General features: G+C 42.4%; 8 protein-coding genes across 8 annotated transcripts; 3 read left to right on the top strand and 5 right to left on the bottom strand.

Moving 5' to 3' along the window:
* Window positions 1-5,323: 5,323 nt before the first annotated feature.
* BDB00DRAFT_870669 (uncharacterized protein) lies at window positions 5,324-6,859 on the bottom strand (the record flags this gene model as incomplete). Its single annotated transcript, XM_053126735.1, has 7 exons — window positions 5,324-5,403; window positions 5,478-5,649; window positions 5,735-5,906; window positions 6,001-6,019; window positions 6,119-6,207; window positions 6,321-6,678; window positions 6,763-6,859. 7 exons carry the CDS (start codon window positions 6,857-6,859, stop codon window positions 5,324-5,326), a joined length of 987 nt encoding a protein of 328 aa, XP_052981487.1.
* A 1,126-nt stretch (window positions 6,860-7,985) lies between these two features.
* BDB00DRAFT_738146 (S25 ribosomal protein) lies at window positions 7,986-8,338 on the top strand (the record flags this gene model as incomplete). The annotated part of the gene is made up of 2 exons (XM_053118420.1): window positions 7,986-8,214; window positions 8,316-8,338. Coding segments are annotated over 2 exons (252 nt in total), but the record flags the coding sequence as incomplete, so codon positions are not given.
* A 138-nt stretch (window positions 8,339-8,476) lies between these two features.
* BDB00DRAFT_760599 (molybdenum cofactor biosynthesis protein C) lies at window positions 8,477-8,914 on the bottom strand (the record flags this gene model as incomplete). Its single annotated transcript, XM_053119223.1, has 1 exon — window positions 8,477-8,914. One exon carries the CDS (start codon window positions 8,912-8,914, stop codon window positions 8,477-8,479), a length of 438 nt encoding a protein of 145 aa, XP_052981485.1.
* Window positions 8,915-9,155: 241 nt separating this feature from the next.
* BDB00DRAFT_927661 (uncharacterized protein) lies at window positions 9,156-10,745 on the bottom strand (the record flags this gene model as incomplete). Its single annotated transcript, XM_053128889.1, has 6 exons — window positions 10,595-10,745; window positions 10,404-10,521; window positions 9,988-10,326; window positions 9,733-9,906; window positions 9,534-9,646; window positions 9,156-9,443 (listed from the first exon to the last, which is right to left on the bottom strand). The coding sequence occupies exons 1-6, from the start codon at window positions 10,649-10,651 to the stop codon at window positions 9,156-9,158; spliced, it is 1,089 nt and encodes a 362-aa protein (XP_052981484.1). The 5' UTR covers window positions 10,652-10,745.
* Window positions 10,746-10,947: 202 nt separating this feature from the next.
* Window positions 10,948-16,422, top strand: BDB00DRAFT_870665 (uncharacterized protein; the record flags this gene model as incomplete). Its single annotated transcript, XM_053126734.1, has 21 exons — window positions 10,948-11,537; window positions 11,657-11,779; window positions 11,862-11,979; window positions 12,037-12,158; window positions 12,227-12,276; window positions 12,344-12,463; window positions 12,596-12,676; window positions 12,805-12,943; window positions 13,029-13,069; window positions 13,148-13,264; window positions 13,332-13,435; window positions 13,508-13,657; window positions 13,737-13,773; window positions 13,886-14,173; window positions 14,256-14,335; window positions 14,442-14,612; window positions 14,690-15,279; window positions 15,354-15,468; window positions 15,550-15,671; window positions 15,758-15,828; window positions 15,902-16,422. 21 exons carry the CDS (start codon window positions 10,948-10,950, stop codon window positions 16,420-16,422), a joined length of 3,750 nt encoding a protein of 1,249 aa, XP_052981483.1.
* Window positions 16,423-16,484: 62 nt separating this feature from the next.
* BDB00DRAFT_927659 (Cupredoxin) lies at window positions 16,485-19,864 on the bottom strand (the record flags this gene model as incomplete). Its single annotated transcript, XM_053128888.1, has 5 exons — window positions 19,555-19,864; window positions 18,826-18,917; window positions 18,361-18,655; window positions 18,135-18,266; window positions 16,485-17,527 (listed from the first exon to the last, which is right to left on the bottom strand). Exons 1-5 carry the CDS (start codon window positions 19,850-19,852, stop codon window positions 16,485-16,487), a joined length of 1,860 nt encoding a protein of 619 aa, XP_052981482.1. The 5' UTR covers window positions 19,853-19,864.
* A 947-nt stretch (window positions 19,865-20,811) lies between these two features.
* BDB00DRAFT_257648 (uncharacterized protein) lies at window positions 20,812-21,736 on the bottom strand. Its single transcript, XM_053116685.1, has one exon. It carries the CDS (start codon window positions 21,512-21,514, stop codon window positions 20,966-20,968), a length of 549 nt encoding a protein of 182 aa, XP_052981481.1. The 5' UTR covers window positions 21,515-21,736; the 3' UTR covers window positions 20,812-20,965.
* Window positions 21,737-24,803: 3,067 nt separating this feature from the next.
* Window positions 24,804-25,936, top strand: BDB00DRAFT_870663 (beta-xylosidase; the record flags this gene model as incomplete). Its single annotated transcript, XM_053126733.1, has 3 exons — window positions 24,804-24,961; window positions 25,057-25,673; window positions 25,764-25,936. 3 exons carry the CDS (start codon window positions 24,804-24,806, stop codon window positions 25,934-25,936), a joined length of 948 nt encoding a protein of 315 aa, XP_052981480.1.
* Between the last annotated feature and the right edge of the window lie 347 nt (window positions 25,937-26,283).

Here is a 26,283-nt window from a genome sequence, read left to right as displayed (position 1 = left end):
ACGATGACGTCATTTTCTACTGATTTTGACACTCGCCCACCCACATTATATCGTCAAGCTTGCTATTAGAACGTCTTTCGTACTTGAGACAGCCTATCTACCATCCTCCTTTACAATCTCTCTCTTTCTACGATTTCACAGAAAGATAACATGTGTGACGCTTCACATTTAGAGGAAAACTAATTATCGTACCATATCAATTGTTGTGTATTAGTGCTATGCCTAAACGAGTTACCATAACTCAAGGAAGATCCACCCGCCCATAGACTCTCTCCCCCTTCAGAAGTCTAGCCAATCAAAAGCCATGGAGATGGAAATAGCCTTTGTTGTTTCGCAGCAACCTGTAGTGAGTCCGTGCCCCCCATTGCCCTTCTCTAAATCCATCCAAACATTCTCACACCCACCCGCGACACCCTCCTGTTCCCCATGGCAACGCGGATGAAGTTGTTGTTTACCCATCCATATGTGTGTTCATTCCCGCTCTGTCTCTTCTAGTGGCCACCCTATTACAGTGTTAGTGCCCACACACCATGCACCAATAGGAGAAACTTCCATTTCCTTCCCTTGCTGTTCTTGTGGTCTGCTATTGTAATTAATTTATACAACCCAACGTTGCCTTTGGAATTTTCTTTGTGGAACCCATATGAGCAGCAAAACAAGATAGTTTAGCCATGCAACGTCAAACTTTACTTTTTTTTTTTCTGCCATTCTGCACACTCTCTGTCTTTTTTTTTTTTTTTTTACGTAGATCTTTTTTTTATCCTAACAAGGAATAGTACGGTCTGGTGAGCCACAGCACTTATTGTTCGAGACCTTTCTTTGCCGTGTTCAAACAACAACAATATTTCTAGTGCTTGGATCCAGAACTGTTGCTAGTGACGATGAAACAAGAAGATCATCACCATCGTCGGCATAGCGTACGCTCAAGAGCTTAGCAAACAGGAACTATATGAAATCTTCTCTTTTGATGGTTCAGTAAAGGGATTTGCCGCTGTGGATCTAATGACGATCTGCGCGCCGCGGAGACCACGCAGGGAAAAAAGCGTTGGAATAACTTTTAGTAGCTCTTCTTGAAATCTAAGCGGCGCTCGTCTCTTATCACAGCTCGTTTTTTTCTACCTGTTTCAATTTTATGTGGACCATGCATGGTTGTCATGTTGGCCAAGCAATCGGCTTCGATCATTTCTATCGGATAAATGCTACACTACGTATTAAAAAAGTGCGTGTCTGGTGCGTGGGGGTAGGGCGTTTGGGAGGGCGCGCTGTGGGGACCCGGGGTATGGTGATTAGTGTGGGATACTTTATGATTTTCCTTGTGATGCGCATATAGCAAACGAGCATTGCGGCCTAAAATACTCATTGCATATACCGTTCGTTTGGATACTGTACTTTGTCGACGTGTACGAGCGAGCGCCCAGCCAATAAGAACTTTACAGTCTTGTTCACTCGTTGCATATCGCATCCTGGGTATACAACCAGGAGTCAATAGCGGTTGTCATTTGTTTGTTATCGCTTTCCCGAAAATAAAGATGGCATTGTACCCTCTTTTCAGTAATAGATCGTAAATTTTAATCGTTTAATCGATAAACGCAAAGAGAGAGAGAGAAACGCCGTCGACAAAGATAGCAACCATAAACAATAACGGTAGAATTAAAAGATAGTTTAGCGCAGCGTATGTCACAACAAGCGCCCACACAACAACGATTAATAAGCTGGCTTCTCTTTTTCCCATTTATGATGGTCGTCTTGTTGACTCAATACGAGGGAAGGAAAATGCGTCGAACTCATGTGCTGATATTGTTCTTTGATCCATAAAAAGTAAATGTAATCTTAACTGATAATATTCCCGTCCACCGGACTCCATTGTCATTTAAGTGTTTTGTGATCAGTTCGTCCATGTCTTCTAGATTGGCGTTGTTGTACCAGGGGTTGGGTACGAGTAACCCAGAAAAAAAGAGAAAATGTAAACAGTACTACCATCATCATGTGCACGGTGATCTTTCGATATCAAGACTGTTTACTGCAGCAACTACAGTATTACGCGGCTAACGAAAAAAAAGGAGGTGCTAAACAACAACAACAGTACAGTCATAATCCTTCCACTAAAACTTAATATACTAATACCTTTCGCACTTTTACCATATTAAGTATACTTACAAACACGCACGCTTACACAACGCAACACAGCATCTCTGTATCAGTATAGTCGTCATGGGCGCAAAGTAACAAGAAATAATAGGAAAGATGATTTAACAATGCACAGAACGACAAAATGTTAGTTCAATCTACTTTACAAGTATCATGCATGCAACTGAAAAAATGATGAGCCATCTTAGTAGCAATATATCTATATCTTCAAATGAAACAATAAGAGAGCTTGGCACTGTAGCAAGGAGTCCCCCCTCTCGCTGCCTTTTACATGAACTACAGTGATGGTATATATGAAGGGGTTGGGGTCAAGTTTCCTGGTAGAAAAAAAAAGTCCACACACAGTATTGCAGTCAAAGGATCCTTCAGCAAATAGTATGTACTTTGTATCATACTCTAGGTAGTATTGCTAGCAACAACCATGGTGGTATATGAATATAGTTTGCAAAACAATCTTTTCAGTCAACGACTGGAAGGACTAGTTGATACCAAAGTTGGCTCGGGTCAAGTGTCCGACATGTCCCACGCACACGGAAAGTTATATTAGTTTCCATTTTGAAAAAAAAGGAGGGGAGAACGCCAATTACTGACCGGCAAAGTCATTCCTTAGTGGTCGCCATTGTCATGTATTTAATCGATATACAGTAGTCTAGCACCGGTGTTGTTGTTGTAGTGCCTACATAATGAAAAGGAAGCACAAGCAGATTGTGGATCTCATCATAGATATTATGTTGTACATCGTCATGGTCCTCTGAGAGTATTTATTTTACTTTCTCTATCTGTCATAGTTAAGTTAGTAAAAGTCTTTACTAACGGAGAATATATCAAACTTATTAGATGACGATGGTAATGATGAAGATGTCTCATAAATACAACATAACAACAAGTTTCATACTACCGTATATCATAAGTTTACTAATATATCATTTAAACGACACATTGTATAAATAATTAACTAACCATAGAAAGCAAACAAATTTGATGAGTTTTGCTTCATTTAACATTACATGCTGATATAGAGCAGCGGTTGGTCTTTATACCCACCTTTCGCTCTCGCCAAAAGTACTCCAGTCATTGTTACTTACTGCTAATGTATGTTGCTAATGAGGATACGCGTATTCTTCATTTTTACACGAGTAAGGAGACACACCTTTAAAGGTTCATCAGGAAATTTTTTGCACATGGATATACGAGCAACTAATGCAGCTCTGCTCCATCATTCTACATTTATGTACTTGATAGAAAAAAGAGATCGACAATCGGATGATAATAGTGTGCCAAAAGCCTGTTCAATAGCAATACACGAGAGAGTTAATCATACACATCATAATTACGTATTCTTTTTCTGTTTGCATGACATATCGTCAAGAGATAGACGCCAAGGTGCATTGGATCATCATCAGATTAGCTAGTCAAACACATTTATAGTAGTAATATGCAGGATCTTTAAAGGGTTAGCTTTGCGGAAAAAACCTTTCATTTTTATTGTTGTTACTGAGCAGTTACTGCCAGCTGGATCTTTCATGTGAGAGAAATCAAGTCTGACGTACTGTATTGATGTACATGTTGACGGCAGTATGCTTGCGAGAAGAAAGAAGCCCCATGCTTTCGCTTGTTGGCAAATGCAATTGAGAGAGACCAATGAAAAGAAAAGTTAAGCATACAGATCAATAATCGAGTGGCCGCCCGCTCTTCTTGATGATTTTTATATGCTTGCTGACAGTACTTTATCTTTTTTTTTTAAGTTCGTCTAGCATCAGTACCAACGATCATTCCAAGTTTTTTGAAAGGACCAGTTTGGTAAGCCATTAGTAGCAGTCGCGAATAAAGATTTCAACTGGTGAAAAAGAACTTGATGCTACTGTCTGATATAGCTCACACCAACATGTATAGAGACGAGCACAGCTTTTATCATGTATCAACATTCCATTTGGCCAGTTATTCTCGTATTATTACGTGCTGAATGTAATACTGATAAAGCATTCCTCCTCTTGATTTGCCTAACTTAATAATACTTCCTGTGTTCTTTGATCTATCATGGGTCTAATAGCAAAAACCTTGCCTACCTTATTATATCCGCTATGACATCATTTTCAGAAGTTCAGTGTACATAATACGCGACACACTGGACAGCCTGATAGTCTGAGGCAGATGTCATATCTTAACTTGGAAAATATACGTCAGAGAGCTTACTAATAGCTAGAATTCATTGAGTGCGTCAGTATCATTATGGTTTCAAGTCTACCTACTGCTTACTACTGCTAGTGAATTTTTGTAAACAACAATGCAAAAACCAATTGATAAAGAGAGAGAAAGTGATTACTATAAAAGTTCGACTTTAGCATCAGCACATTTTTCATACGTAATATACGCTGAATTTAGTAACTCTGATGTGAGAAAACGTGGGACGCGGCAGATGTAGTGGTGGTAATAATGACGATCATGTTTTCTTTTCTCGTCCCCCCTTGTGCCAAACAAGAACGTTCGAGCCCCTCCCCTAAAAGTAAGTTCATCGCGAACAATCTGTAGCACGCATTTCCTCACAGACTCAAGGGTCGGGGTGGGATCGGTTAGGGAATACTTGTCTTTTGCGGAAAGGACAGGTCATTAAGATATTGCTGATTTTTGCTTTTGGCAATGTCCCCGTCATAATCGTACATATCGATCAATGTACACGCATATGCCAAAGATCCTTTCAGAAGAACAAGCCCTCTCCGAAAGGTTCAGTAGTTTTAAAACCACTTATGCGAAACTTCTTTCTTATTTTAGGCGATGACGATTATTCGTGAACTTTCCTCTCTGTCTCTCTCTCAAAGCTTATCGCGCTTTTTACTCCGGAAGCAGATAGTATTGAAGAGGAGCTTTTTTTTGTTAATTTACGGAATGATGTAATAAATCAGTCTTGACGCTACTAAACAACTCTTACCATTGTGTGTACTCGGAGCCGTAAAAACAAAACTAGATTTTCTGATAGTAATGAAATGGGATCTTTTTTAAAAAAAACTGTTGTGGGTAAAGTTGTATTTACAAATGCTTTTGCTTTCTCTAGCATAACAGATCGATGGCGTCATATTTACGGATGGTTTACTATAAAGGCTTTTGAGCGCTAAGCAAATACCATGTAGTATGTGCTCTATCAGTTTCGCAATCCTCAATGCGTTACTCAATGTATGTTTTAACTTGTTATCATATCACTGATATGGTTGGCATACTTGAGACCAGTAGTTCGGATCGAGGATCGTCGTGGTCTCAGGTCTTTCATATAATATCCGAATCCCCGAAATGCTAAGTAAAAGAACGAACACTTAAGCTATTATAGACCCATTTACCTACAGGTAACTCTACCATTTTAGGTGAAACATTCGTGAATCCTGCTGCTTTCAATCCTTCGATTATATACGTACCCTGCATTTTCTGTATCAGTGCCAAATATTCTTTGAAGTACGACCGTCCATTGTTCCAACTGGTCGAAACTAGGTCCTCTGGATGTAACAGGACGGTCTATTTTTGAAAAACCATTTGGAGACAATATCATACTTTGACCATAGATTTCAAACCATCCACGGCGCTTGAATATTTTAAATACCTGGTTCAAAACTTTGGGCCACTGTTGACCTTGTGAGCCAAGGATCCAACCATCATGGATTAGAAAAAATTCGACACTGTTATCAGCAGACTTTTCGGATCCGTGAACACCACAGCTGTGGCGTTTTGGGGGGCGTAGTTGCCTGGATTCAACGTTGGAAGGGGCATTGTCGCTATTAGGGACCCCCAATGGCGCGAGCCATACATCCAATGAACAATCATCGTGGAATTATTGCAGATATTTGCCTGGTATAAGCGTCCCCATACGCGCCGCAAAAGAAAATGCCTATAGTGATTTTAATAGCATAAATAACAGGTAGTTTAGCGATGTCAATTGTTGCCAGCAACAATCATCCAAAGATAAGAGAAAGACAGTTTATCTGACACAATGTATCGAGTTCACTAATACCGGTAACCACCTTGTTTGCTAGTGTTGGTCGGTGGAAAGTTCCACTGCTAGCAACAGATGAGGAGCTGGACAAATTCCGATTTCAACGAAAAGCCGCCTGGTGCTATTGTTGTTCCGTGCATTTAAAACTTCTTTACTGCTTTTTGCTCCTGAACTGTTTGGTGTTGCTTTATTTTACTTAATGGCAGTACTGATTTTGTTTGGTGGGGTACCGTAATCGTCTTTTCCACCTTCAATATTACTTGAGAAGCAACTTCCGCTGCAACCATTAAATTTGCTATAGACGCCACTGATTGTCGAAGCAATATTTTTTACGTTTTGCGATTCTGTTGTTGTCCTTCCTTGATTTGTCGATTTCTTTTTCTTTTTGGCTGGCCTAGCCTTAATGAATTCGTCTGTGTTTTGGTCGGAGACGGGTGAAGCTGCTGCCTTGTCCCAACGTTGCGTGATTGATCCCATACTTGCAACTCCGGGTTCTTCACTAGGATCGTTTATCTTGTGGCGAGCAGATGTACCGTTATTAACAGTAGCGGGCGCTGTGTAAATGGTGAGGTAGTAGGATTTGACGACAACGAACCATAACCACTACTGCTGGGCAAAAGTACCAGTGAGAGTGTTACCTGGTGATGATGACAATTTATTGTTACCATCCTCGTCAATACTTGAACTTTCGGTCTTCTTGTAGCTTGATAATTCAATGCTAAAGACTTTACCCATATGTAAAATTGGAACAGAAGATGCACAGATGTCGAACTGGAAGCTTTCTAGAACGGGTGTGCTGATATTCGCTGAGACGTTAAAATCTCACACGCGTAAACGATTTCAGACAAGACATAATCTGTTCATCAACTAACTAACTTGCTTGTGTAAAAATTGTCTAAGCATTGATTTTCTATTTTTTGGTCCAGCTTGTTGCGTGTGAAATTGATATCTTTGCTCCATAGCCATCGGAAAACCGACAATGGCATTTTTGCTCAAGTGTCGTATTAATAAGTGCATATAGATATTCACGGATTTTGATTGTAAGCAGTGATAGAGAAATGCTCAATGTCATTGAAGAGAAGATTGCAACATAATCTCAAAAATGAAGTGACAGGCTGACGAATACATCCATTTGTTAATAAGCTAACATGTTTCCACAAGAATGTATCATATAACGGAATTAAACGTCAGCGATTACACGCATTCATACCTATACCGAAGCTCTATAATGAGTATACAATTCTATACATGCTTTATGTATCTATGTGCATATAATCTAGCGATAACGTTATAGTAATTTTGTATTTTATCTTGATAAGCTGTGGCGTGAACATCCTTCTGCAACCATGGACCACCATCTCTGCTGACACTGATGACTTTTTATGGTAACGTGCCCTATATTTTAAGCGGCGATCGGATTTGGGCCGTTAAGGGGGACGCTCGAGTCTATTGTGAATTGAATCCTCTCTCAAAATGGTGAGTTATTATACATAATGCTAGGACGATGAAGGATAAGAGAGAGCGAGAGAGAGAAGCATAGTCAACAACCACGATAACGCAACAGATGGATGAACAGATTGGACGGATGGATGAAACGATATGTTTTGTGGATGCAGCCCTTTCTCTCACCTCTCAGTTTCCATCGTCTCCTAGTAATTTATACATTATCGATAATTAAAATGCTCTGTCGACATGTACTGATGCACGAACTTTTACGCTGTCTTTAGGGCAAGAAAGATCAAGTACCCTCCTCCTCCTCCGGAGGCAAGAAGGCTAAGAAGGCAAGTAAAAGTGGTATATATAATCAACCAAGTGGAAAATGCGTTACTAACGTGGACTTGATGTTTGGGCACATTAATAGAAGTGGTCCGCCAAGAAGGTCAAGGACAAGGCTAACAACATGGTTGTCCTCGACAAGCCTACCTACGAACGTCTCTTCAAGGAAGTCCCTACCTACAAGCTCATCTCCCAATCTGTGTTGGTCGATCGTCTTCGCTTGAACGGTTCGCTCGCTCGTGTTGCTATCCGTGAGCTCGAGGCCCAGGGTCTCATCAAGCCCGTCTTGCGCCACAACGCTCAGGTCATCTACAGTAAGTTTTTATTCAACATGTCTATTGCGCGAAAAGAGAGACAAGGAGTGCCGATTTTGTACAGAATATTAAAATGTGCCCTTTTATTATCATTTTTACAGCTCGTGCCACTGGTGACGAGAAGAAGAAGGCTGCCGCCGAGTCTGACGAAGAGTAAACATACTCTTTTTATGCAAATAAAAAATTCTGTTCAAAAAAACTGTTGGGTTTTGTTACTTGTTGTTTATTGCTACCATCTGTCATCACGCTTCTAGTATTGTCACTACTGCTGCCACTGCCACGATCCGCTTTTGCCTCCAGATTTTTCCACGACACGGATGCCCTCAATGACCATTTTTTTGGAAGAAGCTTTACACATGTCGTAGACTGTAAGCAACGCCACACTTGTCGCCGTCAACGCCTCCATTTCAACGCCCGTTTTGCCTTGACACCGAACAATGGATTCACATTCAACTCTATCGTGAGCGAGGCGCAGTTGGACATCAATCTTGTCCAGTAATAGGGGATGGCATAGTGGTATCAGTTGGCTGGTGGACTTGGCAGCTTGTATCCCGGCAATTTGCGCTACACCCAGTACGTTGCCCTTGGCAGTATGTAGCTCGTTCTTTTCCAAAAGCTGATACGTTTCGGTTGGCAACAGAATGTGTCCAATTGCGCGTGCTTCGCGTCGTGTAATGTTTTTGTCTGCCACAGAGACCATTTTGGCTTCGCCCGTAGTAGGATCCGTATGTGTTAATTTTGTGGTATAATTGCGACGTAGTAAAATGGACTGAAATCTCGAATGGAGAAGCATGTTGTTTTTAGTGTAAAAAAAAAGGAAGCGAGGGAAGAAAGAGAAGTTTATTACAAAGTCCACGGTAGTCGTAGTAATAGTCGTGGTGGTGGTGGTGGTAGCAGTAGTAATAGCAGTAGGCAGCAGTTTTATATTTACAAAATGAATTCTATCCACCGATCAAGATCATCGGCCTGTTTTTCCTTGAGGCAAGTTCAGACATACCTGCATGCTGTTTCTTCTTCTTGCGCACAGCTGCACCAATGTAGTGGAGCAGCTCGCCTTCGCTATAGCCTTGCCGCAGCATATCCCGTAAAGAAACCTCGGTCGATCCAAACAGACACACTTTGATACTGCCGTCTGCCGTGATCCGAAGTCGGTTGCAGGTTCCGCAAAAATGATTGGTCATGGATGAGATAAAGCCAATCTTTCCTTGATATCCAGGTACTTTGTATGCCTAACGTTTAACGAAGGATGTCAGCCCTCAGTTTTCCATACAGCCATTCTACGTTCTCGATAAAAATACAAAGGAAAAGGTGCGTTTTACTTTGGTAGTATCGTTTGGATCATCAACGAGTTTTGTCAAACGCCCGAATCGTGTTTCGATGCGATCCACAAGTTCTCGGTACGGAACCAGTTTATCCTTATTCCACCGGTTGCCTACAAAAAGAGAGGAGCAGTGCCATGGGTTACATATTATCGTCTCCTTTTTTCCCTCATTATTTAGAGATGATTGTCCTGCGTACCATCAAACGGCATGTATTCAATGAAGCGAACAGTGACAGGGCTGTCTTGGGTAAAGGCGACAAAGTTCAAGACCTGATCATCATTGGTCCCGCGCATCACAACGCTGTTAATCTTGACGGAATTAAAGCCCAGGTCCGTTGCCTGTCGGATCGAAGCCAGCACGTTATCAAACCCTGACATAAGAGAGATAACAAAGTGATGAGATATGGGGCTGAGATCTCTATCTGAATCTCCTTTTTAACTACAGGACCCACCTCGCCTCCGTGTCATGATCTCAAACATGTGCCGGTCCAACGTATCCAAGCTGATGTTCAGCGAGTCCAATCCTGCTGTGTGCAGAGCTTGCAGTTTCCGTTTTAAAGCGATCCCGTTGGTGGTGATGCCGATGCTTTGCAGGCCTTCCGCTTTGAGTTCATTCAGGCCGCTGATGATATCTATCAGGTCTGGCCGCACCGTGGGCTCGCCTCCTGTTAAGCGGATTTTGGTTACGCCTTGCGAAACAAACAGTCGTGCCAAGGACAAGATTTCGTCCGTCGTCAAGAGTTTGTCGTGCGGGGTCAACGGGACACCTTCCTCAGGCATACAGTATGTACCTTCATTTGAGAGAGACATTGGTCTTAGCAGCCCCCACTTTTCTGGTGTCGGTGCATTAAGGATAGGAAGCACATACATCGTAGGTTACACCTCTCCGTCAGAGAGATCCGCAGATAGTTGTGCTGTCGGCCGAACGTGTCGGTTAAATATGGAGCTTCCGACGGACGATATTGTTGGGCAACGGCTGCTTCCGGCTTGGCACGGAAAAAGGAGAATACAGGGATCAGCATGATCGGCTTACTTTCACACAAGCGTTAGAATACATACTTGTAGACTGGAGAAGAGACGTCGCTGGACCGTGCGTAGGCGAGGAAAAACAAACATAAGGGAAGAGAGAGAAGAGAGAGAAGAGAGAGAGAGAGGGAGCGGAAGAGAAAGGGGAGTAAAAGGAAAAAGGAAAAGCAACAGCGTGTGCAAATTACCAGTGCTACTCCGACTCGCTCTCTTTTGGCAGCAAGCATATACTATTTCCAGCGATATCATTTTTTTTTATCTCTTGCCTGGACAATTTTATTTTATTTTCTCTTTCTTTACCCTTTCAAAACATCTTTTCTGATCAAAAGGAAACCGCACACGCACAGTCTCTCTCTTCAGCGCTCCCCGCCCCACACGCCAATGAAATGCCTATCAGACACAGCAAACCAGAGAAAAAAGGCGACGAGGAAACACTCATACAGCCATCCAACCATCCAGCGCCTGTGGTAGGCTATGGGGCCGTCAACACCAGCCATCCCAACAGTACCCCAGCAAACAACAACAACAACAACAACAACAACCCTCCGTCTTCGTCTTCTTCACTGTCTTCTCTACGACAGCACCGCATATTCAACCATCTCCATCGCGACAATGACGACTCTTCATCGCGCGGAAGCAGTGAGGCAGAAGAGTGTAGTCGCGATCCTCGAGGCACGATCGCCGAGCGGAAAAGACGGCGTATGCATCGACACCACCACGCAGGATCGTCCGCACAACTGTTGCTGCCGCGTTTGATGCATCGGAAAAGCTCCAACAAAAAGTCCACTCCAAGTAGCAGTAGCAGCAGCTGCACAGGGAGTGACCACGAGGACGCAGGTGGGAGTAGCCCTTCAGATAATGAGACAGATAGTGGCGCCGGTGACGGTAACAATGCTAGTGGCTACTTTGATGATGATGATGATCTTCTAAGCCGTATTGCTACAGCCGATCTTGTGCTACCGGCACTAGATCCAAAGTAAGTTCCAAGAGCAAGTCTGTAAGGTCATGCAATGCTGCTTACTCGGTAACGCTGGCAATAACAACGCACACATACATGCGTATGCTTCTGTACCCATTCCTTTCCCGCTTCTGTAGGGCAGATGAAGTGATAGCATCAGCTGCGTCTCCGAAATCTGTTGATCAGTGGTTCGCAAGACGGTCCCATGTGAACTTTAGTACGGTTAGAGCAAAGTACAGAACTACCCGCAAAGCAATCAGGTACGTTTCTCTTCTCCACTTTCACTTCCATCGGACATGTGCAGATGTAAGTTGTTGACATAGATATCATGTCTTGCAAAAGGGACGAGAAAACTGAAGTGATTAGCATGATCAACAAAGTACGATCGTACTTTCACTGGCACCCATACGTATCCAAGCTTCGGGAAGCATTACTGGCCAATCAAACCATTGTTGCATTCGTAAGTCGATATGAAATGAGATGCAAGACGCAGTCTAGTAATGGATGCGTACTGTAGGTCAACATCGATTTGCTGGTCGACCTTTTGTTCTGCTTGGCGTACCTCTTGGAGATGAAACAAGAATTTGATGTGCATCTTTCGCCTCCTTGGATGTATAAATGGCGGTCCTATGACCTTTGGTATGACAATTTGGCCCTCTCCCATTCGCTGCTACAGTTTCGAGTTGGCTTAAACTGGAATTGTCTAGGATGTTTTGCCAGTGGTTGACGTACTGGAACCTGGGCTCGTTTGTGATGCGTACGTATGCGTATCCTGCCTAATTACGCTGTCACCTTTCCTTTTTAACATAATTGGATTAATTTAGGCATCTATTTGACCGGGCGGCCATTGTCGGTGTTACTCAGTTTTAGATGTCTTATCGAAATGTTGACAACGGTTCCTTTTCTGATTTCAAATTTCATGGAACATGGCCAGCTGCTCTATGGTAAGTGAAAATAGGTTATTACGGAGCTGTTGTACCCTTCCTTTCCCCCCCAAGCACACATGCGTGCACAGCACATTGAGGGAGGGCCTGTAGGATATCGTTAAGCATGCTATAACTCTAACAGTTATACAGTGCCTTACTTCTTACGAAGTTGGGTGCTCCTGCTGCGAATCAAAAGTGCCATGAAAATCAAAAGCAATCTGCAAATGACAGGTGCGTTTCTAAAACAAAACAGGACCGGCCTTAGGCTTTAAAGGGGTCCGAGCTGCGAGTGTGTAAAGCAGCCAAAAAAAGAAATCCTGTTTGAAACCAAATACTGATTTTTAAATTGCTTTTTTTAGACAAGCCTGTTGACCTGCTCAAGTCCAAGCTGATCCACTTAGTATGTATGCTTATTACACTGCTGTATAATGGCATGGCTGCATTCCAGTACTGTGAGGCAACGTTTGCCAGTATCAACTACTCAATTATCGACTCGCTGTAAGTCTGCTGTTAATAATCTTTAACAATGATTGCTATCGAAAGCAGAATACACGTGTATGCTGACAACGATAATCTATTATAGCTATTTTGTCATGGTGACATTATCCACAGTTGGTTATGGAGGTAGAAAAACACAAAATTAAATTTAGCAAATTACTAGGTCACGAGAACTCATCTTGGCTGCTATACCAATCTCTATAGATATTACTGCCCAAACAGAAGCCAGTCGAATTGTCGTAATGCTCATTATAGTTACTTCGTTGGCGGTTCTGCCAAGTTTGATTGCCGATGTGTTGGCAACAGTCCGGAAAAGGAATGGTTAGTATATTAGAGAATATGACATAAATGTGTACTGACTGGTTTGACGAAAATTAACAACAAACAGATGGGGGAGGCCATGTGAATCACGGTGTACTTCCGTTTATTTTGATTATCGGCGCCTTCCGACCTGATCAAGTGAGCGAGATACTTGATGGCTTTCTGAATAGGGTAAAACATCTGAAAGGTATACAGCATCACGATGAATGATATAACTCTAATAACTGGCCTTGATAATGGTAGGAAAATGTGGAAAGTCATCTGAATGTTGTGTTTCTCGATATCAATAAGCCGGCCGAAGATCTCAAATTAATGGAGCGTAACTCCATGTGGGGTCATCGCGTCCAGTTTTTGCATGGTTCCGTTTTAAATGATAAAACGCTGCAGAGAGCGGTATGAACACAATCTTTCTAGGTCTTTCTAACATAGCGACTGAAAAGAAACTTATGGCATTATATGTTTATCGATGTAGAGAGCGCGTTACGCAAATGCCATCTTTACAATTTCAGGTACCGTTAGAGTCTTTATCTACTGTGTAGCTCTCTTCACTCTCCTAGATTCCCTCTCTGATACATACATGTTAAATATCTCTCTCTGACTTATCTTCCTTGTTCTTCGCAGACCAAAATGCACGAAATACCGCAGAAGAAGATGAGCGCAACACAGTCCGTCTCTGGTCACTCTATTGCTATACTGTGAGCCATAATGTGCCCATATACACATACAATTTATCGCCTACGACTGCCATCTACCAAAAGGTTGCCAAAGAAATTATTTGCGTCCAGGAATTTAAGCAGTATCTCCTAGCAATGAACTGTCGTTGTCGTGGTGCATCAACACTTTTGACGAATCTGCTGCATCAGCGGCAACCCATGAATCGTTATGACGAACCATGGCAGGCTCAGTATGGTAATATACTCTTTTTTAATTTCGTCGATATGCTTTTATGCGCAATCAGATACTAATTTGTGCCTTCCAATTCTATTTCCAGACGATGGCTCGTGTAACGAAATTTATACTGCAAAACCACCAGAGTTTCTGATCAATGTGGCATTTGCTCATGCTGCTTGGGTATGTGTTTGTTTTTGTGTGAGCGAGACAGAGAGAAAGAGAGGGGGGAGTCTAGAACAAACCGTCACCAGCTTTTAAAGCACGTATTCATGCTATACCATCACAGGTTTGTTTCAAAGAATGCCAGGTCATTTTGTTTGCTATCAAAACATACGCTGCAGACCGAGGAGACCATGAAATCTTGCTGAACCCAAGCAACGATTACATCATCAAGGCAACCGATCTGTGTGTATACATTTCCGAAAGCCCAAAAGAGATCAAGGATATCAAATACCTGGTAAGTTGGAGGAGCACCAACATTATTAAACGATCATACTATAGCTCGATCCTTTCTCTTGTATGTAAACAACTTAGAATCATGTCTATGTATGGCAAATGATCCGATCATTGCAAGTGACGCGCCAAGCGGCTCTGCCACCACCTCCGAAGAGAGATGCGAAAGTAACATCAGCAATAGAGACTGCACCGATAGCACCGTACGCTATGCCACCATCAGCAAACGTTGGTGCAAAAAAACCAACATCCGAGCCATCACGCGCTTCAGCACCCGCTGTTGGTGTAGAAACAGCGGTTCCTCTTCTGGCTAGCACCAGCAAAAGTGCTACAGCAGCAGCGGCAGCGACAGCAGATCGACCAAAATCACTACCTAAAGGGCCTTACAAACTGTCTAGACTGCCTACACCTCGACACGCTTTGCTTACTGGCAGCCGTGCTTTGATTACTCGACTAGGCCAATCGCCTGTTACAGACCACGATGATGGAGTGGATGATGTCGGCTCACCTGAACATGTCGAGGATATATCGCTTCCGCTCTCGTATATACTTGATGAGGCAGTGAAGAAAACGGATGCAAAGATCGAGTCGACCGAGAACATGCGTGGCCACATTCTTGTATGCGTGCATCGAGAAGTAGTAAATATATTCAAGTTTATCTACAATCTAAGGTAAAGTGTATTTAACTTACTTCTTTCTTTGGAACTTTGGAATCTCTAACAACCATTTCTGGGGATTGTACCAGATCGCCTCATATGAAACCTGAAGAATTGCAGGATATTGTTTTGCTGTGCCCGTCCACTCCTAGCGACAAGGCATTTGATTTAATCAGCATGTTTCCAAAAGTATATTTTATGGTGGTATGTGTGCCAAGATTCACTTTGTATTTTCTTAAATGCAAAGAAGGGAAACGAAACAACGATACTAAGCGTTTTAAACAGGGCAGCTGCAGACAACCTGACGACTTATTGCGAGCCGGTGTAAAACGTGCCAAGCAGGTGGTGGTCATGAGTGACAAGGAATGTCTAGATGATATTGAGCGAAACTCTGATAGTCCCGCCATGTAAGTTCTCTATATGCCTTTTCTTAGTACCTTATTACGTCTACTGGAGAACTCGTATGATAACTTTACGCATATATAAAATACAGCATGACCAGTCATATCATCGACTTACTTGTGCAAGAACGAATGCGCAATGCATACACCATTGTGAACCTCAGTAAGCGTCTATTACACCGTTCTTTGTACTGCTATTTGAAGAAACAAAAACTAAATGTGAAAAAACACTACAGTTGAAAAATCAAACATACGATTCATGCATCTCTTGCAAGACAAGGATGTTGCAGAAGAAATCGATGTGTTCTATACCCCGGCATATGCTGCTGGCGATGTTGTCGCAGACAGTTTAATTAGCAATGTACTACTCAGCCAGACATATTACAAGCCAGATATTGTATCGATCATCAAGACGTTGTGCGGCATGCCTGGCCCGCTTTATGACGGATCGGCAGCGCATCTACTATCCTCGTCGAGCGAGTTCCAGACAGCAACATCGGCAGCAATACATGCTCCACACCTCACGTGTATTCTAATGCCACCCGAGTTCGTGAATCAGTCATTCTCCCATTTGTTTGAGACATTGTTGCTCGACCACGGCGTGATGCCCTTGGGATTGTTTCGAGCACCAAGCGAGTCCTTGGGCAACGAGTCTCCGTTCGTGTATACCAACCCTGTCCCATCCTTGATCCTCAAGGAATCAGATCATATCTATATTCTTTCATCTCCCACATGGAACTACAAAGATTGTCCATAAACTTTATATTTTCTTCTTTTCATTAACGTTATTATCATTATTATTGGGTTCTTTTTTTATTTTTAGCCTTCATCTTTAAGAGGGTCCCAGCCCTCTTCACCCGTGTACTCTATTTTTTCAACTTGATAAAATGCCGTCATACCCGCATCGAAATGTTGTGTTACATGGCAATGGAACAGCCATTGACCTTCATTGTCGGGCATCATATCCAAAGTTTGGAAACTAATTGGCATCAAATCAACTACATCTACACGATGACCCTTGTTAAGCAAAGTCGCGCCGTGCCAATGCGCCGTATGTGGATCATCGTCACCAAGCCCAAGCGACAGGACATACCATCGTACACGTTGACCCCAATATACGTGTAGTTCAGGATTATTGTTGTACACAAAGCCGTTGATATGATACATGCGGTTTGATTCCATGAACCCCGGATCCCCGTCAACGTCCACCAAGGCAACGCCTGCTGCTTCGGCTGATTGCTTGAGATAATGCGACATGTTTTCGTCCGTGATCGTCATGAACGTGAATACTTCTTGATCCACGTCTCTGGGCTTTTCTGGTGAGCCGGGTGTCGGTCGTTGCAGCATCCCGGCTTCATAGATGACTACAGGGCCCAGTAGTCCGGCATGTACGTCCGCTAAAGGACTAGCGCGTGACATGTACGCCCACAATGCATGGGTCGCATTCTCGGGCACGTCCCATACGTATTCGAATTTCTCACCAGGTTCGACGGCCATGCCTGGCGGTGCTTTAGACGCTAGGTCGCCGTTATAGGGATGTAAACTGTATGGTCGACTCGCCCGATTCCAGAAATGAATACGAAACTGATCGCCAGCCTCGGCTCGCAGAACGGGCCCAATGAATCCCAGCACTGGATCGTGTGGTGCAGCTCGTTTATACTCGGGATCTAGAAACTGCTTGTAAATTGCTTTGGTATATACTCGACCTATTCGGCTGTTGTTTTGTGAACAGTATTTAGAGGCAGCTGAACTTTCGTCAAGTGGTAGATCTCGCAGGTTATCTCGACCTGTCGGTGCATAATCCCAAGTGATTTCTTCAGTAGTAATGTAGTAGTGCCGTAATTTGCTCGCTTGGACGACTGCTGTAGTGAATGTTGTCGTTATTGTTGTTAGGAGGAAAAGAAATCGCCATCGTTGCATATTGATTGTTGGAGGAGTAAAGTGGTCATGGCTGGTTATTTTCCCCTCCGCCGAAGTTAATTTCAGCTACTAAAGAAGTTATAGAAGAAAAAAAAGTGGCGTGAACAAGTTTGATATTAGTTTCTGAGTTTGCTTTACAAAGAACGAATTTATGCGAGCTGATCACAAAATAAGATTCGAGTTGCTTAGCACTCCTTGATTTTTTTTAAAAGGGCACCAGACTCGCTGCCGACCAGATCCACATCGTGCTGCCTTTCCATCAATCCTGGATCCAGTAAGTGTGTATATAAACATTTCAAAATGGTGCTTATAAAAGCACCACTGCTTGACTATTGCTTGACTGTATAGATATCACAACAATCCAACCTGGAAAACTGATTAAATAAACATGCTGCAAATATTGTTTACTAACTCATTAAAAGTAAAGTACAAGCCAGACTGCTAATATCACCGCAATGGTACTAAATCATTGAAAATATGTTGTATGGCATACGAAGATCATCTGTCCGAAAAATAATCCTGAACACCCCACGACTTCAATCTTTTCACTAGATCCTTCAATGATACGAAATGCTTCGATGCCTGCATAAGTGAGACTATAGATCCGTGAAACACGCAACAGCACCGAGCTTTCGACTCGTGCAAAATGCTCAAGGACGGCATCAGTAACACCTTTCGCAGCTGTCAGTTTCATATTTGATATTTTGGTTTCCATTAAGTCGTTGTGCCCACACAATCCATCCTGCCTCTGTGAGAAAGTCGTCGACATTATTACTGTACGGTGATGTGCGGCTCAAGCTTAGTCTCCTGACTACTGGGTGCTGTGATGGTTCACACAACTGCATTAGACCTTGGTTGTTGATGGGTATGTTCGTGAGACACAGTCCTTTAAGTTGTTGCAAACGGCGAAGCGGAGAAAGGTCGCAAAGAGGATTCTCGCTGAACATGTGAAGGAAATTTCGCAAGAAAAGAAAACGGAGCCGTTGCAGCGTACCAATGGCTGTGATAATGCTGTTCAGATGCTGCGTTGTTCCAGCGCGATTTCGAATTTCCAAGATCTCAATTTGTTGCTGCATGAGCAAAATCTGGGCTCAATCTTCGCTTGAATACCAATGATGTCCGTCAACCCCAACCTTGTCAGCTGTGTGAATTGATTGCGTGCCAATATATCCAACCAATGAGTATCAGAAAGACCACAGGCGACTATACGTAAATGTTCTAGTATCGGCTGCGATTTTACCACTATAGGCATGATCCTCTCGTGACCCTTGCCGTTGAGTACCAGTTCATAAGCCATACTGCCTTCCTCGCCATCATTCGATGGTTTCCTTTCTGTTATTTTAGTATCAGCACTCGTGCTTCTTGATAGTGACATCCATCTGTCTGCTATGGCTGGTTCGCTGCAATCCCACATAATGTAGCGTAAAAGAGGGCACAGCTCATAAGCTGTATAGATGTTGGTTGGAGATACGTTATTGAATCGTGAGTAAGACGATAATATCAAGTACTTGATGTGGGAGCAACGCTGCAATACGGGACGGATCCGGTATTTAAAATTGAGCACACTGTCCAGTTTTAAGAAGATAAGGTTGTTGTGTATCAGTGGCCTTTTGTGTCTGCTTCTGCCAACAACTTGTTCAAGTATAGCGTCTGATAAGTTAGTGCGGCCATCAAACATCACTGAAAGATGCGTCAATGACGGCAAGAAGTCCAGTAGCATTGGCAGCGAGATATCGCAAGTGTGAAATGAAATCGTCAGAGCAGTTAGCGTATGCGAGAAATATCTGATGATTCCTGGCAGTAACGTGCTACTGTCGAAATTAGGTTGTAATTGTTTGCTATGCACATGGTTGCTAATGTCATAAAACAAAAAAAAAAGCTTTAGTATATCTTTTGCGCATAAGCAGTAGTAAGCACTACCGAATACGCGATCCTCTTGACACGAAAAAAAAGTATTGTTTTACTTTACCAAGGACGCGGATGCAGCATCCTCGCCCAGCAAGTCGTTCCAGTACTTTATACGTGGCTTGAGATTTGATGTATACTGATTTGACTTGTTGTCCCAGACATTGAAGCATCGCGTCGCTCCTTTTGTTCCATGCATCAGGCGAGATTTCCACCAGTGTCCACAGGGCTGTCTGGTAAGTGTGGATCGCGTAAAACCAGCGGCGACATACTTTCACACATTCGACACAGTCCCGCTGACCGATGAACGAGAAGATGTACTGAATGATTTCGGGAGGCAAAATCGCGATAAAATCAGTCATATTACGTGTATGTGAAAGGTACGAGGCTTTTAATCGGACAAAGCCTGCATAATATAATCCGGACTCGTGAATAGTATGTCCGACAAAGGAAAAGCGAGTCGAAGATTGATCATTAAATCTATGCTATCATAGCGATACGCAGATACACATTAAAACAGGGCTCTTTCTTAAAACCATCGACTTCTCGATACGAAGGAAAAGGCTTCATTTAACACTCGCGTTTATTGTCTATGAACCGCAAAAGTCATATATTAGTGACGCATCGCTTGGCCTGGAAAACACAGCATCCCTGTGTGCATGTTTTGGTAGAGCAACTATATCATATCTTTAACAGTCCTCCTGATATCTTTGGTGAGCGATCATCACTTTCAATTAGATGACGCATACCTTGAGAATATGTAACGAAGTAAAGTTAAATAAGAAAAGGAAGAGAGAAGTGAAGGTGTAAGGGAGTAGAAAGAGCTGTTACAAGAATCACGCTTTGAAAGCAGGCACATCGGAAAGATCAGTGCAAGCTTTTCGATCCAGGTGAAACCCAAAATGATAAGAAAATTGTGTTGTGATAAGCTACGTGCAGGAAGAGTGAGAGAGGAACAGCTGAAAAAAAAACATTCCAATTTACAGATCTGGCGATTATACATGTCTGCTGGCGTATGCTCTGGCGTTGTCTTTTATAAAATAACCTTTTTCTAAAGGAGGATCCTCGGTAACAATTTTTTTTCTTGACAATTACTTTGGCAATTTAGGCGAACACAGAAGGTGAAAGAGAGTGCTAAAGCGTTGTGATCGTGTTACTGCCAGCTACGATACAGAGCCACTGTCACTGTTCCCCCGCTTTGTTTAGCACGGAGCTGTGAATGAATGGAGGGGGGAGTATTTAGTATTTTGTTCGCGAAAAAAGAAAAAGAAACTTTATAAGAAGAATGCGAAAAAGAAAAATATATTTTTATTATTTTGTTTATCATTTTCTTATTTGTGTGTAATAAATAATAAAAAAAAAGTTCGTTTCAATTATCCCAACATATACCGTTGGCATCACATGCACCCGAAGGTTCACGATCGGCTGCCGGAGTATATGACCACATTCCCACTGGTATATATTGCAAATTTTCTTCAGAGCGGACCACTGAATCTGCCGATCATCAGAAGAATTATGACAATAGCCAGCACAAGCAATGACCCGATCATGGCACAGAGCAGTGCATCTGTACTACAGACCAAAGCTGTACCAAAACGAACTGAAAAAAGAAAGGCGAAATTGCTCGCTTTATATAGACATTTTTTCTCGTTCGGGACTTCAAATCCCCGTGAATTTTCATTGGCCCAGATAACGGGTTGCGTATCAACTTGTGGGTTGCCTACTATGGCATAACAAAACATACAGCACCAAAGGAAATGAAAGGAGGAGTGGTACCTGATGGTCAAGTAGACAAGCGTGCTTCGGCGGTAGTGGTACGTGTCTCTCACCATGGGCTGCTGTACCTCCGATGCTGTCGCCGCTTGGTTGTGAGGGGTCCGTGCACGGCACCGTGTCAAGCGAAAACAAAGACACGAATGCAAATGAGCAAGTAGATTCATGGAAGAAATGCTTTTCTGCGAGCAATAAAATGACGGAAGTAGGAGTAACTGACAAGGTAGACAACCTAATAGGCTCTCCAGCATCAGTTATTCAGTGAATATCAAGGACACGATCCTCCCAGCAGCCAGTTTCCATTCTTCACCCAACAAGATAAACAGTATAGAGCGTAGTCCACAGACGATTCCATTTTGCTAGTATCTTTTGACTGCATGTGCGGTGTGCGGGATTAGATACACCACACACTTGACCCCAACGCTGCAGTGTATATAAAAAAGACCTCATTGTGAAGCGTGTTTGTCTACTGTTGCTTTATAATTTTCGTCATCCGCCAACAGTTCTCTGAACTACGCCGTGTAACCTCCCTCCATCCGTTCTGAATCCATACTCTATCCAAGTATGTGTGTGCTGCCGCAGATAAGCTGACCGCTCATGGTAACTATACGCTGCCGCTGCTGACAAAGCTAATCGGTTCGTTTGTTTTTGTGCGGTTCTACGTTATTTTTGAGCAGCGTTCAAGATCCATTGGGACGATCAGGAGAATAACACTATAAACGATGACTTCCTACTGTACATCTTTTGATCCTTTTGCGCGTAATTCGTTGCTCCATTGATCACCTTGTTCACTCGCCATCCCTTTGTGCATTTCGAGTGCGAAGTCAATTGGCCAAATCGTTGCGTCATAATAATGCGCTTTCACTCTACGGAGTTTTCATTTCAAGGGAAAGCTGTTGGGAACGTTCGAGGTTTGACACACGCATCACTTTGTCACTATCCGAAAAAGAAAGATCCGTGTTGCGCTCTTCCTGACTTCCTCGTTCCTAGACTACCTCTGCTTCCTGCTGTTTTACGACAGTTATGCTTGTCATAAGTGTGGGTTGATTCAGTCATGGTTGCCTTTTGCATATTACTTGTCGATAATTCGCTTGCATCTTTTTTTTTCTTTGAGAGTAAGGAAGATTGAACTAGCTTTTGCTTCCTTTGTTGCTATTGTTATGATGACTTCAGTTTTATAATCTAGACAGTATTATGAATGCTGTTGTCTATTCGTTACCGCATCTGCAGGGTATTACAATGCTATCCAATCCACTGAGTGGGGTTGGGATCCTGGAAACTCCAGTCTTTGATCGGATCTGTCCCATGAAGTACAACATGCAAATGAGTCTATGACTGTGTAATACCACCACTGAAAAATCATGTTTGCGCTCCAGTTGGTGTTGGTGCGTCTTACTTTGGGTTTCATCCGCGAGTTTTAATCAAGTAAAAGAAAAGTTAAAGTGTAGATCTCTGCGTACTTAATATATTAGCCGCCCGCGAATGTTCTTTCAATATGCACACGTTATTTATAAGTCTGTCTCCAAAGAAACGCCCGTCTTGTAGAGCTGTCAAAAGTCGATGGTTTGCTGCTACGAAACAGTTTTTTTGTATGAATTGCTACGAAACATGATGCTATACGTACCTATAACATTTGCTTGATTAGGCCAGCAAAAAGATTGTCATATACCAAGTTTATACAGTATAATCAATAAAACGTATTGAGAGCGATGTTGAAGATGTATTGTCCGCAATACTGTTGTTAGTTTTTATACTTCTATTACATTTACAGCGATTTTAAATGTAGCTTCAAGACAAGATGAGGGTCTGAGAAGTGACATGAGTACTCTGTAATTGCTGTAGCATTCATACAGTGTGCCAAATGATGAGCAGCAATGTTGCATGTGCCATTAGATGTATCCACGACAACGCTTCTTCTTATTAGTATCATAATCTTGTCACTCTCTAAAAAGTAGCAATGCGTATCACTCTGAAAGTTCATTTTTCGATTATGTATAGTGTAGGTATAAGAGCAGGTTTTGGGTTGATTTATATTATAAGTGCGGGTGAGTCATGTATTATTAGCGCCTGTTGACTTTTTCGCCTTCATGAACCATGGTATGAACAGATGCATATCAAAACTTGATCAATATTGTCCGACCCGTATACGAATTAATTTACAATCACACAGTATGAAGTATAAGGCCGTCAGTGTATATACGCTGTGGTTGTTGCCATTACACTTGAGCTCAGTATAAGGTATATACAGTAGTAGATATTGGTGCTATAATAGTGCTGTGGAACAAGACGTTTAAACATATGCTGCAAAGAAAAAGCCTCGTCATCCATGTTGTACTTCCTTATCCTATGCGACAAATATACGAGAAGTTTGAAACCTGTTGCCCTATTATTTTTCGAAATAGGTTCTTGTTCTTTTATTAACATCGCTTTTCTTTTCGCCAAATGCCAGAAGAGTAAAGAAGAGAGGTCAAGTTCCCACCACCACCGGCTCCTGCACATTAGAAGGCTAATGATGCGGAGAGACAGCAGTGGGGCTCAGCCAGCATGACAGCGAGCACTAGGCTCTTTTTAGAAAAAGATCCTCCGACATGTACACAACATATGTTTCTCACGAGGCGCAAATCTATTAAAATGCCACTATCAAGAAGCAAACAGAAATTCATTCAGTCAGAGGCAGTATTAATGAAGTTGTAGTGGGATCTGACGACAAGGAGCTTCTTAAAAGTGGCATGTAAGTCTTCAGGATCTGTGTGGCACGGGTAAAAATGAGAGGTGGCGTTTTTCTAATAGCCATACGCCCAACAGCTTAAAGCTTACAGAAATCGCAATTTGGCGTTGCATTTTTCGATGCTTCTGGAAACACGATCATCCGGTTCCGTTTGTAGATCCTCCTTACAAGAAAGTACGGGTGACACATAACTGGCTTCTCTATAAGAAATGACGATCCTGAAAAGTTTTCTAAATTATTTATCCTATGATAATAGTGCCAACACCCAAAAACAGCGGTCGTATCCGCCAGATATATTTGCGCTTCAGCATCATCCGGCTAAGCCATGCCTTATGACTTTAACTGTATGAGAATGACGCTATTATAATGCTTTCTTTTCAAAGTTTAAGGCCTCTCCTGACAATGTTAAATTGCAGTAATAATATTATTGTCAGTAATAATACAGTATGCTCATCACACTTCCCCTGCGCCACCCTATCAGCGCTAAATAATGCATATATCCTGACGAGTCTTGCCAAGGTTGCATCTGGTCAATCATAAGAATACTCTTCTAGCTAACCGATGGCGAGGCACACTGTAGTACGGTTCTGTGGACAGAATGGCTTGATCTAAGCTAGTGAATTGCCGCTACATAAAAGGGACCGTATCCAAGTGAAATTCTGACGTATCTTTTGCAGTTTCGCTATATATAGAACATGTATCATCTTTCAAGACCTGCATTTAATATAAAAAGGAGGCGAACTATCCGTTATCTATTTTCTGTAATCAACAATTCATATATTCTCTTTTACTTCTGTTTTACTACTTCAGAAATGATGATCAAAAACTACTTATGGGGCTCTTTACTTTTCGGATTAGCCGCAATATTAAGCAAGATCGAATCTGTGAACGCTGCTGCTTGGAAAATGCCGTCCGACTTGAATTGTCCTGACCCAACAATCACTCGTGAAGGCAACCGGTGGTTTGTTTTGTATGTATTTTAAATTAACAAAAAAATCATAAGAAAAGTAACAGAACAAGAGCATCAATAGTGGTAGCTGATACAGTATCAATGTACGTTAATAGCTGTACTGGTCTGGGTATCCAAGTTTTGACAAGTACAAACGGCCATGACTGGAAGCGATTAAAGCCAGTTTTTCCCAAGGGCCAAGAATGGTGGAATCAATTAGTCCCACAGCATAATGACACAAATGTGTGGGCTCCGGATATCTCATACTTTAATGGCAAGGCGCATCTTTTCTATTCAATCTCGACCAGTGGCTCAAGAACCAGCGCAATAGGCTATGCTACGGCGGATAGCGTTACGGCTGGCAACTGGAAAGATCAAGGGGTAGTCACCAGCACTACTGAGCAGGAAAATCAATATAACGCGATCGATCCCAATTTGGTGCTGGATAAGAAGGGCAAGCCCTGGCTTCTCTTTGGCTCGTTCTTTGACGGTATCAAAATTACGGCTTTGAACCGCAAGACTATGAAGCCCGTTGGTCCATTGCATTCTGTGGCCCGTAAAGAGGGAGGTATTGAAGGCACTATCCTCACTTACCACGGTGACTACTGGTACCTCTTTGTATCGCTCGGTCACTGTTGCCAAGGGCTCCAATCCAACTACAGAATTGCGGTAGCCCGCTCAAAGAAAATTGCTGGTCCCTACTTTGATCGTGATGGCGTTAATGCCCTCAATGGTTAGTATATTATCTATGCATATACATTGCTTCTAAAAGATAGTAATCGTTTTATCTAACTTTTGGCAAATGAATCGTCCATTGATATAGGTGGCGCAAGTGTCATTTACGATGGTAACCACGATGGTATCCTTGCTCCTGGAGGTCAAGACGTTTTCAACAACAAGGTTATTGCTTACCACTACTACAACAAGGAGTCAGGTGATCGTACTCTTCGCATCAACGATATATACTGGGGAGACGATGGTTGGCCTCGCTTTTAGACCGTTTTATAGAGCACAACAAAATCAGTCATATCATTAAACTATTATGGACACCCTCATCCAATTCACATTGTACGATGCATTTCTGGCGTATGCTTATTCTGAACAATCGTATGACAAGAGGATATGTATATATTTTTAGCAACTATCTGTATCAGCAATAGCAACAAATGTGTTGGCTGCTAGATCGTCAACTCTATGAGTAATCACAGCAACTTATAGTTCTCATACGAGAAAAGATTTTGCAGAGGGATGAGTGAGTTGCGACAAACCCAATGTGCTAGGTGATTCCAAATCATTTATAAAAAATGTCTTTGATTGAAAAGTATGAGGTAATAAAAACGTGC

The sequence above is a fragment of the Zychaea mexicana genome (assembly GCF_025766255.1).
Source record: "Zychaea mexicana strain RSA 1403 chromosome Unknown BDB00scaffold_22, whole genome shotgun sequence".
Lineage (NCBI taxonomy): Eukaryota > Fungi > Mucoromycota > Mucoromycetes > Mucorales > Lichtheimiaceae > Zychaea > Zychaea mexicana.
The sequence above is the reverse complement of the archived record's forward strand: the minus strand, read 5'-3'. Positions and strand labels throughout refer to the sequence as shown.

What these genes read in the sequence shown, in the direction of transcription:
- BDB00DRAFT_257648 (XM_053116685.1), bottom strand. Translation starts at nt 21,514, where the DNA reads ATGCTGGAGAGCCTATTAGGTTGTCTACCTTGTCAGTTACTCCTACTT.